Raw genomic sequence first — 13,589 nt, 5'->3', positions numbered from 1 at the left:
AAAAGTAAGAAAACATTTCGATTTAAAGCTTCTTTCGTGACTGCAGGGATTCATCTTCTTGGTTCTTTCGGTAAAGTCATCACGTAGAAGGGAAATAATAAAATAATAAAAATAAAACATAATAAAATATATTGTTATATTATTTTATTATTTTTCGGTAAAGTCACGTAGAAGGGAAATAATAAAATAATAAAAAGAAAACATTATAAAATTTCGATTTAAAGTTTTCGTGACTGCAGGGATTCATCTTCTTGGTTCTTTCGGTAAAGTCACGTAGAAGGGAAATAATAAAAATAATACATTTTTATGTTTCGATTTAAAGCTTTCGTGACTGCAGCGATTCATCTTCTTGGTTCTTTCGGTAAAGTCACGTAGAAGGGAAATAATAAAAATAATAAATTTTTATGTTTCGATTTAAAGCTTTCGTGACTGCAGGGATTCATCTTCTTGGTTCTTTCGGTAAAGTCATCACGTAGAAGGGAAATAATAAAATAATAAAAATAAAACATAATAAAATAATTCTCACGACGTTTCGGCCACAACGCAGGACGGCTGCTTGCGTTGTGGCCGAAACGTCGTGAGAATTATTTTATTATGTTTTTATTTTTATTATTTTATTATTTCCCTTCTACGTGATGACTTTACCGAAAGAACCAAGAATAGTAAGAAAACAAAGCCAAGAAGGAAGGAGACGCGACTCAATAATTGCGAAAGCAAGATGTCAAGAGGCGACTACTGCTCTGCGCAAAACGGGGGTGGGCAGGGTTTGTTTTTTACAGTCGGACCAGTTTAACGACTCCAAAGTGCATCAGCGGAGGAAGTTGTGGCAAGAAAAAGACATCCAAGCTGTTACCGTACCGAGTGTTCGTGTTGTGTGCGCTGTTGCTTGGGGTGAATTAACGCCGCACAAATGCCCCACCGACTCCAATTCACGCCGAACCTGAGACACGAACTTGAAGTGTCATACGACAAGACACCCGTTCCATCGACCGTACGTTTATTCTCGTCGATCCGGTATTTGTATTTATACAGCAACAGGCTGCTGTTTCCATAGCCGGGGGATTTTCCGCCGCCTACGAAAGCAACCCACGACAGCTTCACAAAAGCAGAACCAAAAGTGGGACACACAATGCGTGGTCGAGGGAAGTTTTAATTATATATTTTTTTAAATCGTCGCGTTTGTCACGAAAGTTCGCACACACTCACTAGCTCGTGTCTACGCGTCGCCACAACATGCAGGAGGATCACACCACCGTGAACTGATTTAAGGTCATCATACATCCATCTGTCCATCACGTATCCACGAAGAAGGGACAGCTACGAGTCGAACCCACCGCTGCCGGTTCCACCTTCAGCCCGAGCGCGTCTCGCCGGCCACACAACAACTCGAGCCAACAACGTTCGTTCAAATCACGACGAGGCCCTCGAGTCAGCGTCGTAGGGCACCGTCATGGCCATGAGATCGAACGAGCAGACGCCGCTACTGACCCGCAGGCAGCAGCTGCCGGAGAGCGGCTTCGAGGGCAGGAGGATCGCGTGCGCCGCTCTCCTCTGCGCCGAGACCCTGGAACGCATCGCTTTCTTCGCGATCACGGGCAACCTGGTGCTCTTCCTCAACGACTCCATGGACTGGGACGGAGTGCAAGCCGCTCAGAACCTCTTCATCCTCATGGGCATCACCTACCTGGCCTCCCCGCTGGGCGGCTGGCTGGCGGACGCATACCTGGGCCGCCTGAGGACCGTGGTGGTCAGCCTCGTGATCTATCTCATCGGTGCCATCTCGTTCCCCCTGCTGAGCGCGCACGGGTCCAGGAGGGCCATCTGCGGCGCGCGCGAGGGGGTCCCCATCGTGAACGCGTCGTGTGCCGACGGCGGGTGGCGGCCGGGATGCCCCGAGTTGCCGGCGCCCTACTGCAGCGCGGTGATCTACGCGGGCGTCGTGATCATGGCCCTCGGGGTGGCATCCGTCAAAGCCAACATCACGTCGTTCGGGGCAGATCAGGTGTGGTTGGTGTTGGCGGTGGTGGTGGTGGTGTTATATCGATGGGGATTTTTTTTTGCGTGCGTCTGTTGTTGTTTGGTTGGTTGGTTTGGTTGTTGTTTGTTTTTTTCGTGGAGAAGGGGAAAGTGTTTTTTTTATCGGCGGATGACGGAATGTGTCGCGTATTTGTGTTTGTAAAATAACCAAAAAAAACGCGTCTCGGCGTGGCGCGCATCTCGAACAGGTTGAGTTGAGTCTCGGGGTGGGGTCGATGCTTCGTGTGCGTTGGCGGATAAGAAGAGTGCCTGATCAGAAAACCTTGAGTCGTACCGTATTTTCCGGAGTTGTAAGACACTCGGTGTTGTTGTTGTGTGTGTTTGTGTGCTGCGTGTAGATCAGAGACAGAGGCGCCGAGACCTTGCAGCGTTACTTCAACTTGTTCTACTGGTGCATCAACGTGGGGGCGATCGTGTCTCTGGGTCTTATCGGTTACATCCAACAGAACGTTAGTTTTTTGATTGGCTACAACATGGCCATTGGAGCGCTCTGCCTCTCCTTGCTCATATTTGTTGCCTGCAGCCCAAAGTACATCACCACACAGCCCCACCCCAGCGCCGTGCCTTACATCTGCAAGCTGATGTGCCTCTCCTGCTTTAGCAGAAGGCGACGACGCTCTTCTGATGTTCACAGGTAAAACTCATTTCTTTAGAATTGCTTTTTGTGTTTAGTTCTTAAGTCCCCCCCCCTCCCGTCCGCCTGCTGCACCTCCGATGAGCAACGGTTGGCTGCGTGCGGTGCGCACGAAGTTCAGCACGCGTACACCTGATAGCCGTTTTACAATTTGATTGATGATCCAGCACTCACCGATTCACTTCAGCCACCCCACAAGTGGCGGTTCCTCACTCACCTCCTTATCACTCTTCTAACGCTTACCGCCTTAGCGACTGATGATCCAGTGTAGGGCTGAACGATGAATCGATTTCAAATCGCAATTTCAAACAATGTGGTGAGCAAATCGCAAAGGCTGTGATTCTTTGCGATTTTAAAAGTCCTTTTATTACTTCTTTTTGGAATTGTTTTATTTTATTTTGTTATAATAACTTTATTTATTTAACTTAACAATTGTTCTATGTTTGATTGTTCTATTTCAATGAAAACATTTTAATAATACACGTTGGAAGCCATTCATATATTTTAAGTTCTCATCCTTGCATTAGAATATATAGAGCAGTTCATATTTTGATGGTATCATGTGGTAATAATGCTCCATCACATCTTTTAAATCTATTACACAGTGAATACTGAACTGAAGCTTGACTTAATTTTGTTTTTATCGCAAATCAAATCGCACTCACAATATCTGTCAGAAAAAGCGCAATTAGATATTTCCCCCAAATCATTCAGCCCTAATCCAGTAAACTTCACTCTTTGATTCCTCGACCCACGCATGTTGAGGACTCGTTGTCTTACCAGACTGACTTTAAGCCTCGTCCACACTCTGTTCGACCACCACGGGGCAGGTCACAACACTCCTATGTCTGCTTCGTCTCATGCCAATGCTCAGTATTGGAATCCAGCTCCCATCGTCTGTTTCACCAAGTTCGCACGACCTAGCCTCAATAAAAAAATATAAACAAATTATCGTTAAAGGTTATTTATTGCAATTTAAACAGTGTTCTTTTGTTGGTCTGGGAAGACTTTGATCCAGCAGTGGATTGATAATGGCTGGTGATGATGAAGATGATCATCACTGCCAGGAAAATTTGAGTAGTGGCGAATTTGTGAAACATTTATTCCAGACCAGTTAATCCAGTTTTGAATTAAGGATAACAGAGCCTGGTCAATAAATTGTGTTTACAGCTGCATTACCATCACAAGGTTAAATGCCGACTTTTACATACATCACTGTGAATGAACATTCAAATCGGTCTGATTTGAATCCGTGAGTGCCTCGGCATTTACATCGAGACAGCTGATCCAACGGTGTCTCAGCGGGGGAGCGAGTGGCTCACGATAGGAAGGTTGTTGGTTAAAAAAAAGCCTGGTTTGGCAGTTTACTCCGCTCATCATCCTTCCTCCGGGGTGACTGAAATAATTTCGACTTTTGTGGGGAAGTCCTTTGGATGTACTCGCCCTTGCCATAGACACGTTGAGTTCGCACCACTGGCTCAGTGCTGTAAACGGAAGGACCCAGAACCGCCTCGATGCATATTTTTGAGAAGAGATCATTGACTTATTAACACTATTCTTCGGGTTGGTTTTTGTCTCAGACCGTACTATGCGAACATAAATTAGTTAAATAATGTGCTGGTAACAAAGTTATAAGTTTTGTTAAGAAAATAAAAATATTAGTTTTATCAAGCAATTGAACAGAATTACTTGGTACTGTATATCAACGCGAATGCTTTTTGGTTACTTCCTCTATATAAAGGGTGCATGCTTTTGGAAAGTGCCAGAAAGAGTATCTTAACGAGAGTGGTCTGTACAATGTAAGACGTGTATGATACAAGTGGCGAATGGTGTCGGCAGAGCTAAATAGGTCATGGTTGAACTTTTGTTGAAATTGGATAGATTTTTCCATGGACAAAGATTCTTCCAGAACGCCTGGTACAATCTGCCCAATAGCCATAGTGCAACGTGGGTTGGAGTTTTAGATAATGCTCATTATATCAGTTCGTTTAGCCAAGTAATGGTTTGTAATTAAATCCCACGAGTAATTACCTCGTGTAGGAATCAGGAAACATACCGAGTCATTGCTTATACTGGTAGGAACCTCCTGGTTACACCAACCCACAGGGGATTATTGTGTCCGTCCATCCGTCGTGCAGGGAGGGGCTGGGTGGGGAGGGTGGGGCTGGGTGGGGAGGGGAGGGTGGGGAGGGGCTAGGTGGGGAGGGGCTGGGTGGGGAGGGTGGGGCTGGGTAGGGAGGGAGGGGCTGGTGGGGAGGGGCTGGGTGGGGAGGGTGGGGCTGGGTGGGGTGGGAGGGGTGGGGCTGGGCAGGGAGGGGCTGGTCACCCCGTGGTGCCCTTATAAAACTCAACGTTTAACCTACTCACGCCGGCTTGTGCCCGCCCTCACAGTCGGCCATATTTGCGGAATACACCACGCCGCCGTTGACCCTGGCCATTGACCGAGCAACCCAACGTTCCTACCAGCTCCCTCCGCAGGAATGTGTTATACGGCAATACAGTACTGCAGTTCAGGTTTGAGAATTGTATTCTTTTCAATTGTAAATCAAGACTGAATTGCATATGTAAGTATATATTATGTATGTATGCGTGTATTTTGTTTTACGTTCCATGTCTTATCATGCAAGGGATCAGAGGAATAATTCAATTGAAGATGTACCCGATGTGTCTGAGAACGATGTCAAGAGCCTGGGTCGTATAATTCTGGTGTTCACAGCCATGATACCCTATTGGATGGTGTACTTTCAGGTGCGTCTCACAATGTCGCACACTGCATGGCCCACGCACAACAGAGTTGTCATTGCGAATGTCATCATTCAACATTTGATTTTGTTATTTCATGTTACAGAGGCAAAAACATTTCCTCGAAGATAACCGAAAAAATACGTTCCAACATGTTTACCAATGCGAAAGGGATCTTTTTATAATCATAATTAGGTAATCCACAGGAGAATGTGTATTTACGTTATCTGAACAAATGATGGAAATTCAACGTAGACTTAACGTTTTATAATTACATAAACATTCAGTTGGGCATGAGTAAACTGTTCATCTCAGCCTTTATTTTTGAATGTTAGTGTCATTGTTAAATCACTGATCAATGCAAATATGATTGATTTACCATACGATATTAATCAGGATGTTGCATTGGTGTGATGGTTAGCATGCTGGACTTACAAACCAATGGTCACCGGTTCGATCTCCTGCCGCAAAAGTGTAGGCAATGAGCAAGTGTCTCGAATGACCTCACCTCTGTCCGCCCAGTAGTTCGAATAGGATCGCCACAGTGAGTCGATCAGCAAGGTTGTACGTAGTGGAATATAATGTGTTGACTATTCCCACGCCTTCCGAGATGTCTGACCATTGTGGAAGAGTAGGCCAAATAGCTTCTCTAGGGGGCTCTCCGGATGTCTCTTTTGTGGAGGCCCTTCCACCAGCAGTGGCATCAGTGCAGGTTTACTGAACCGCCAACGTTGTAACTGTTTGGTAATAACGATTTATTGAAGAAGGTTGTGGCTCCATTGGTACCTCATTTGCCAGTAAAAAATATGATAATTGTTTTTTTTACCCTTTTATCTGGCAACAAAACTGACACCTTTTTTTTACGAGGAGTCATGTTTGCATAGACCACAATACCTGCAGTCATAATGCAAACAAAAAACATAACTCTGATAATGTATGCACTGTCCTTGAAGTTGATTGGTCCACACCCGAGACAGCTTTCCTTAGAGCCTAGTCTCACATGGGTTGGACCAGATGACGCGTCATCTGGTCCAACCCATGTGAGTTATGTTTTTTGTTTGCATTCCGACTGCAGGTATTGTGGTCTATGCAAACATGACTCCTTGTAAAAAGGTGTCAATTTTGTTGCCAGATAAAAGGGTAAAAAAAAACAATTATCAAGGTTGTGGCTTTATATATTAATATTTCCAATGCAGTTTTGTTCACGTATATTGTCTCCGTAACCTCCCATGTTCTTTCTACTCAGATGCAGACAACATACCAGCTCCAGAGCCTCCATTTGCAGATCCCAAAAATCTTCAATACCACCTCTTCTGGCAACTGCTCTAGTTCACCATCGCACGTGGTAGGTACGGGTGCATATGTACGATGCTCTAGCGAAGTAATTCAAGTTTAAATCGGGGGGGGGATCTTCAATTTCTGAAGGTGAACAGAAAATGTTTGCAGTAATTTCTCTCGCTTTGCTCAGAGCAACGGCAGTGCATCAAGAAGTGCACTGGATACGTTTTAACAGCATCTTGCAACGGTGCAATTTGAGAGGAAATTGCCTTGCCAGATAGGGGGAAGCTTAATCAAGCACATATAGCCGACAATCAACTGAAACGGCTCACACTCACGTCTAACTCAGAAACATCAGCGGGGTGTCGGGCAAATCACTTTCTGAAAAGCTCTCTAAGTGTGGCTGTAGTAATAAAACTGTTTTCAGTTGATTAGAGTATAGATTTTTTTTTTACTTTTTTGAGTGGCATAGGCTAACAAAAAAAAAAGTAATCAATACCACAGACAATTGTGAAGAAGCCATGACAAGCTCTATCCAAGTGTTCTTGTGTTCTCTTATCGGTTGGATTTTAACGGGTGTTTGCTGTGTGCATTAGATAGGGTGTTTGAAACACCAATGCCAAAATAACAACTTGCACTCATGCGGATACAATCTCCAAAATGCACAGGATAAATGACAATTTTTATTAAAGCAGGTGTATGTTGTACATATAATATCAGTAATTTTAAAGTATAATATGGGGAAAATAAAGTTATAACATGAGAACAGTATAATATTTTACAATACTAGCAGCACGACTTGGCTTGCCGGAGGTAAATAACACAATGTATACACCAGTACAGACCGATGTGGCATAGAATGGCAGGCACAGACAAACATGTATTTGATGAAATAAGTAATTTAGACGTATGGTAAGACATTTTATTTATTTCTTAACAGCGCATACATTTAGAATTATACACTGTATTTCATTCATAACAGCGGTACGTGATTATTTTACTCCATGACTGAGAAATACGGTGTGAGGCTTGGGTCACATTTCGCCAATCGCGGTGTCGACAGCTGCTTCAGGGGAAAATGATCGGCGAACGAGAACGTTTTGCCAAAAGTTCCCAACTAAAAAATACAAGCCGTCTAATTTATTAGACGGCTTGCTATTTACAAGCCGATGTTGTTCCATGGCGCTGCCACTAAATTGGGTGTGGCTTTGGTGGTGCCAACAAGAAGAGTTTTACTGCTGGGCAGATTTACATTCCCTCTACCACTCCTCGTTAGATGCTGCTCTCATCTAATAGTCAGCACACTGGGTTTGCCAATCTCTCAGGTCGTTGGTTCGATCGAGTGGTTGTGGTTCGATCGGCACCTCCGATTAGCACGGTTGGCTACGTACGCACGGCGCGAAAGAAGTTAAACGTACTTACATACGTGTGCGTGTGTGTGTGTGGCAGTTGAAACAATGGGAAAGTCAATTTCCCCTCAGTTTCTTTACGCCCAATTGGCTGAAGATATACCACGATGGATCGGCAGGCTGCGTGTGGTGGGGCATCGTGTGGGTACTCCCACTTCGTCCAATTAGTCTGGCCAGCGTGGAATAATAGCCCAAAAATACCATCTAGAGCTGCCTCGAGTGGAGTTCCTTCTGCCAGAAGTGGTGTGAGAAAGCAATTGCAGGGCTGCACCTTTGTCTTTTCATCAAGCATACCAAGGCTGCTGCTTTTGGCACGGATCTGTGTTTGGCGTTTCTCAGATGTCGGTAAGCACTGCTGAGTCATACAGTGCTTGCGTCGTCAGCTATGTAAATGGCTACATTCATTAAAATGTTGTTCAAATCGTTATATAATCCGACTGAAAATTCAAAATAATAATGGATTATTGGGGAAGAAGGAGGGCCGGCACGGGCATGGGCGGTTTAATCATATGACGCGTTTTATCTAATGCGTATTCTCAGTAACAGGAAACGCATCGTGATTTATATAATACTTTATGCACTAAGGCCTCACTCTAGTATATGGAGAAGTTACATTCCGGTTACTATACTGCCGGAAAATATTCCTGAATTGTGTGTAATGCAACAGTATTTGGCTTGGTTTCAAATATTCATAGGGCATCTGCAGACAAGTAACCAGATTTATATGACGTTTTTTTTACGACTTATAAAGATTTGGCACCCAATTCTTGAGGCATCATGACAGCACTTTTTAAAATCACATAAAGGAACTGGAACATGTATATTTCACGATTGTCTTGTCCCGCACGAATATTTGTATAAACTGGCACAGATGTGACAACATTTCCCATCTCGTTAAATATATAGGGAAGTGGTCACATGTGTGTAATATTTTAAACTGTCTGAATATTTTAACCAACAAAAATGTTTCCTTTTTTCAGGGGAACACTACACATTGATTATAACATACAGTAGATTTGAATTGTTTGCATGGCTTACAGTTTGATCTATTAATAAATAATATAATCTAATTTGCAGGTCACAATTAAACTACTGTGTTGTTATGAAGGAATGTTGCCTCCACTAAAACTGAATAACCACTAAAACTGAATAACCACTAAAACTGAATAACTACTAAAACTGAATAACCACACAGGAATTAATCGCGCCCCGTGATTAGACCGGGTTCTCAAATGAGGCAAGTTGCTGGTCTCAGCTCTTTGATCAGTGACTGCTAAAAAAACATTCATTATAAATCTGGCTTTACACTTAATTTGGCAAAAATGTCACCTCCTGAGAAAAAAAAAACTGTTTGACCGTAATATGCCAATCTCATAGTCGGGTATTGTAAGTGAAACGCTTACTGTGTATTGCTGGGCTGGGGCACATTTCCCTTGCTGAGGGCCGAATAGGACTTTTAATTATTGTACCTTTGGCGGTCAACCAAACATGAACAAACACACCTTAATTTTTATTCAATAAAAATTATAAAAATTATTTTGGTTCACCTTTACCGCACTCATGCGATTCCTGTGCCTGCTTCTCATGGACATGCTGATGAACGGGGCTGCAGTTCCCAAGTAGACACACAGCCAGTTGAGTTGTTTGCAGTAATGGACAAAAGATCATTTGCGAGCCGTTTTTAACTATTTCACTTGTAATATTTTTTCTTTTACCAAGTAAAGCCCACTGAGCTATACTGTATAGCTCTTTTTCAGAAGCGACATGGCCAAAAATGATATCTTAACGAAGTGGCTTATTGTGTGGAAATCTATAGCAGCCAAATACTCTAAATACATGTTGATTCTAAATGTGGAGGGAAAAACCGGAGGACCTGGAGAAAAATTCCACGCCACCACGGGGAGAACACGCAAACCCCAAATATACAGCGGGCGTCAGGGTCGGGATCGAACGAACGACCTCCTCTATACCAGGAGAGGAAGTTAACATCTGGCAATCGTGGTCGACCTTATGTGGGCCGGAAACCATGTGAAAGCAAGTCGTGGACCATGCTAGGCCCACAGGAGTCGTAGGTTCTCCACCTGGTATAAAGGGGGAAAAAACAACACAAATCATTTTCTTCAGAAGCCCTGTGAAACATCTCTTCCGCAGTCATTCTCAATCGCATGGGGGGTGGGGTGGGGGGTCCCACTATTATGGCAGATTTGGATCCTTCATTTCATGACACGAAACCGTTAGCACAATTGGAATAGATTGGGAAAAGAAAAACACAAAAAGGATAGCATAAAAAAATGCTCAACAGAATTAGAATTGAGACCAAGCTGAAATTTATATTGATGGTTAAAGAAAATGTTGGGGGGGGGGTGAAACCACATTGGGGTCATTACAGAGCTTCAGATGAAGGTAAAAAAACACTCCCCAGGCATATGAATAACAGATAAAGCGAAATATGTAATGCATTATATCAAGTCTGTGAATGTATTATCATGAATTAAATTCATTTACACTACAGACGCCTGAAAAAATCCCAGAAAATATGTTTTGAGTACGTGTATGAGCTAAATGTAAACGAATTATTTAAAATTAACCCAACACGATACAGTTCTGAAAACACGTTTACCTTCAATTTCTTCCTTTGTGTCATAAAGTGCCAAAGTGCACAGATTAACAGAAAAACATATGAAAGTGAATAATATTATGATATATGTTAATGCTGGAATATTTACCCGTCTCATAATACCAGGAATTTGCGTGCATCTCCCTCAGCAGATATTCAAATGTATATTTCGTGTTAGACTTAAAGATACATTTTTTTAAAATATGTAAATATGTGCCGTACAAAGTTGGAATCTTTGCAATGTTGTTGTAAAAACCTTCGTGTGGAGCAATGTCCTCTGGCTTCCTAATTATAGATCTCGCCCTGACTGTGGCAGTACGGCACGACGCAGCTGCCAAATTGGCTGTCTGCTTCACATTCTCTCTTCGGAGGAAACACTGACATGCCAAGACGTTGACAAGTGCCTCGGTCAGGGATTGAGTTAACGTGACTTATTGGACAGTACAGACTAATGGAACAGGTGTGCGTGCATAACTCAAGCCAGTGTGCATCTATAGGCCCTGCGAGACGAGGAGTGTGTATTGGTGATGAGTTAATTGGTAACAAGTCGCATATAAACCCAAGGACACGTAACACCAATGTGATTAAACGGGATGAAGCCGGAGCTCGTGTTTTTAATTTGAACCTGTGGATGGGCGACTTTGTTCCCGTCTGCTGAGATCTCCTGTCACTCCCTTAAAGGGCCTCAATTCATTATTCCTGATAACTGAGAGGATTCTTTAACGTTACATTTAAGCAATGTGACATTCAATTAAACACCGTCAGGTGATGGACGTCTGAGGTTGCATAGTGGCCTTTTGTATTGATAGTTTAAAAAGTTCATTTTATGCAGCTCGGCACGATAGAATTTAAATTTTCGTCGAGAATGTCGCAAATAAATTACTTGGCTCCAATAATTTTTGCAAATCTGAGATACGGCTTGGACTTTTCTAAGCATTAACGTGTTTATTCCCCTGCAGTATTTTCAGTACTTTAATACCTTCACGAAAAATATGGTGTTACATAACATACTCCTTGGGGGTTTCGGTAAAGGTAAAACATTTAAATAAATTAACTCACGACGTTTCGGAAACAACACAAGCCTCCGTCATCAGGTGTAACTGCTCCAGTAAAATTGCTGTAGCGTATGAAGAGAGCTATTCAGAGACACGTGTTTTTTTATATAACAACTAGCAGTAGTACCCGGCGTTGCCCGGGTGAAAAATATATTTCTTAATAACCTTACATATATACACACCCTCACCACTCACCACTCACCCTCACCATTCACCCTCACCACTCTCCCTCACCACTCATCCTCACCAATCACACCCTCACCAATCACCACTCACCACTCACCCTCACCACTCACCACTCACCCTCACCATTCACCCTCACCACTCTCCCTCACCACTCTCCCTCACCACTCATCCTCACCAATCACACCCTCACCAATCACCACTCACCCTCAACACTCACCCTCACCACTCACCCTCACCATTCACCCTCACCACTCTCCCTCACCACTCTCCCTCACCACTCATCCTCACCAATCACACCCTCACCAATCACCACTCACCCTCACCACTCACCCTCACCACTCACCCTCACCACTCAACCTCCCCTCACCACTCACTAATCACCACTCACAATCGCCACTCACAACCGGCCTCACCATTATATTTTTGCCCCAGTCAACGCCGGATATTTCCCATTCGTAGCAGTTCATATCAACTCTATAAGCAACATATTCTCAGGTTTTTTCGGTAAAGTCACGTAGGTAAAACATTAAAAGTAATGAAAGTAAATTTTATTTTACTTTCATTACTTTTAATGTTTTACCTACGTGACTTTACCGAAAAAACCTGAGAATATGAATCATTGCAGTCACGAAAGCTTCAAATCTAGAATCTATAAGCAACTTATATTAAACAGGAAGCGCGATCCTAAAGTAATTTACAACCTTCGATTAGTCCTTTGTGCGATTCAAAGAATCGATTCGTGGCATGTTGGGGGTTTACATTTTGAATGATAGAGTTTTATTTTCATTGTTATTTAATTTTTTAATTTTGTCAGGAGTTTTTAATTACATTTTTGCCCCGGTCAACGCCGGATATTTCCCGTTCGTAGCAGTTTATATCGACTTTAACCAACTTATAGTAAACGGGAATCGTCCGAATCTAAAGGAATCTACAACCTTCGATTCCATTGCGCAATTCAGAGAATCGATTCTTGGCGCGTCGGGTTTAAAAGTAATTACACAGTTGTTTTTTCATTGGTATGTAATGTTTGAAAGTTTTCATAAGATTTTAAATGTATTTTCCCCCCGGGCAACGCTGGGTATATCGAGTTTATACCACAAAGTCGTGGCTTGACACGGGTGGGGTGTCAAGGCCTAGTACCGTGCAGAGCCTCCGGCCTCGCCTAGATTGCCCATTCGGCTGAGGCTGGGTACCGGGGCCGTTACCCCCCCCCCCCCCGCGCTACAATAATACTGTGTAATCGCTATAATTTTATTATCTACCGACCCTATAATAGTAATTGCACACATTGTTGTGGGGGGGGGGGGAGTGAAGAGGACGTGAAACTTTGATGAATTTACCTCAGAGTCGCGTGGTGGGTGTCGAGGCCTAGTACCGTGCAGAGCCTCCGGCCTCGCCTAAATTGCCCACCCAGCTGAGGCTGGGTACGGGTGCCATTCCCCCCCCCCCCCCCGCGCTACAATAATAGTGTGTAATCGCTATAATTTTATTATCTACCGACCCTATAATAGTAATTGCACACATTGGGGTGGGAGGGGAGTGAAGAGGACGTGAAACTTTGATGAATTTACCTCAGAGTCGCGTGTTAATGCGTGCGCATATTTTTAACGGGAATTAAAAATGTCGTCCAC

At 43.5% G+C, this 13,589-nt stretch overlaps 1 protein-coding gene across 1 annotated transcript in view; it reads left to right on the top strand.

The window, feature by feature from the left end:
* Positions 1-696: 696 nt before the first annotated feature.
* The window catches only part of LOC144932900 (solute carrier family 15 member 4-like), a 28,120-nt gene continuing 15,227 nt past the window's right edge, over positions 697-13,589 (top strand). The window contains exons 1-4 of the mRNA XM_078857292.1: positions 697-2,002; positions 2,376-2,671; positions 5,299-5,419; positions 6,660-6,758. Coding sequence (XP_078713418.1) covers positions 1,451-2,002; positions 2,376-2,671; positions 5,299-5,419; positions 6,660-6,758 — 1,068 coding nt within the window. The 5' untranslated portion in view covers positions 697-1,450. The remainder of the gene's footprint in view (positions 2,003-2,375; positions 2,672-5,298; positions 5,420-6,659; positions 6,759-13,589) is intronic.

Source organism: Lampetra fluviatilis, chromosome 6 (assembly GCF_964198595.1).
Source record: "Lampetra fluviatilis chromosome 6, kcLamFluv1.1, whole genome shotgun sequence".
Taxonomy (NCBI): domain Eukaryota; kingdom Metazoa; phylum Chordata; class Hyperoartia; order Petromyzontiformes; family Petromyzontidae; genus Lampetra; species Lampetra fluviatilis.
The sequence above is the reverse complement of the archived record's forward strand: the minus strand, read 5'-3'. Positions and strand labels throughout refer to the sequence as shown.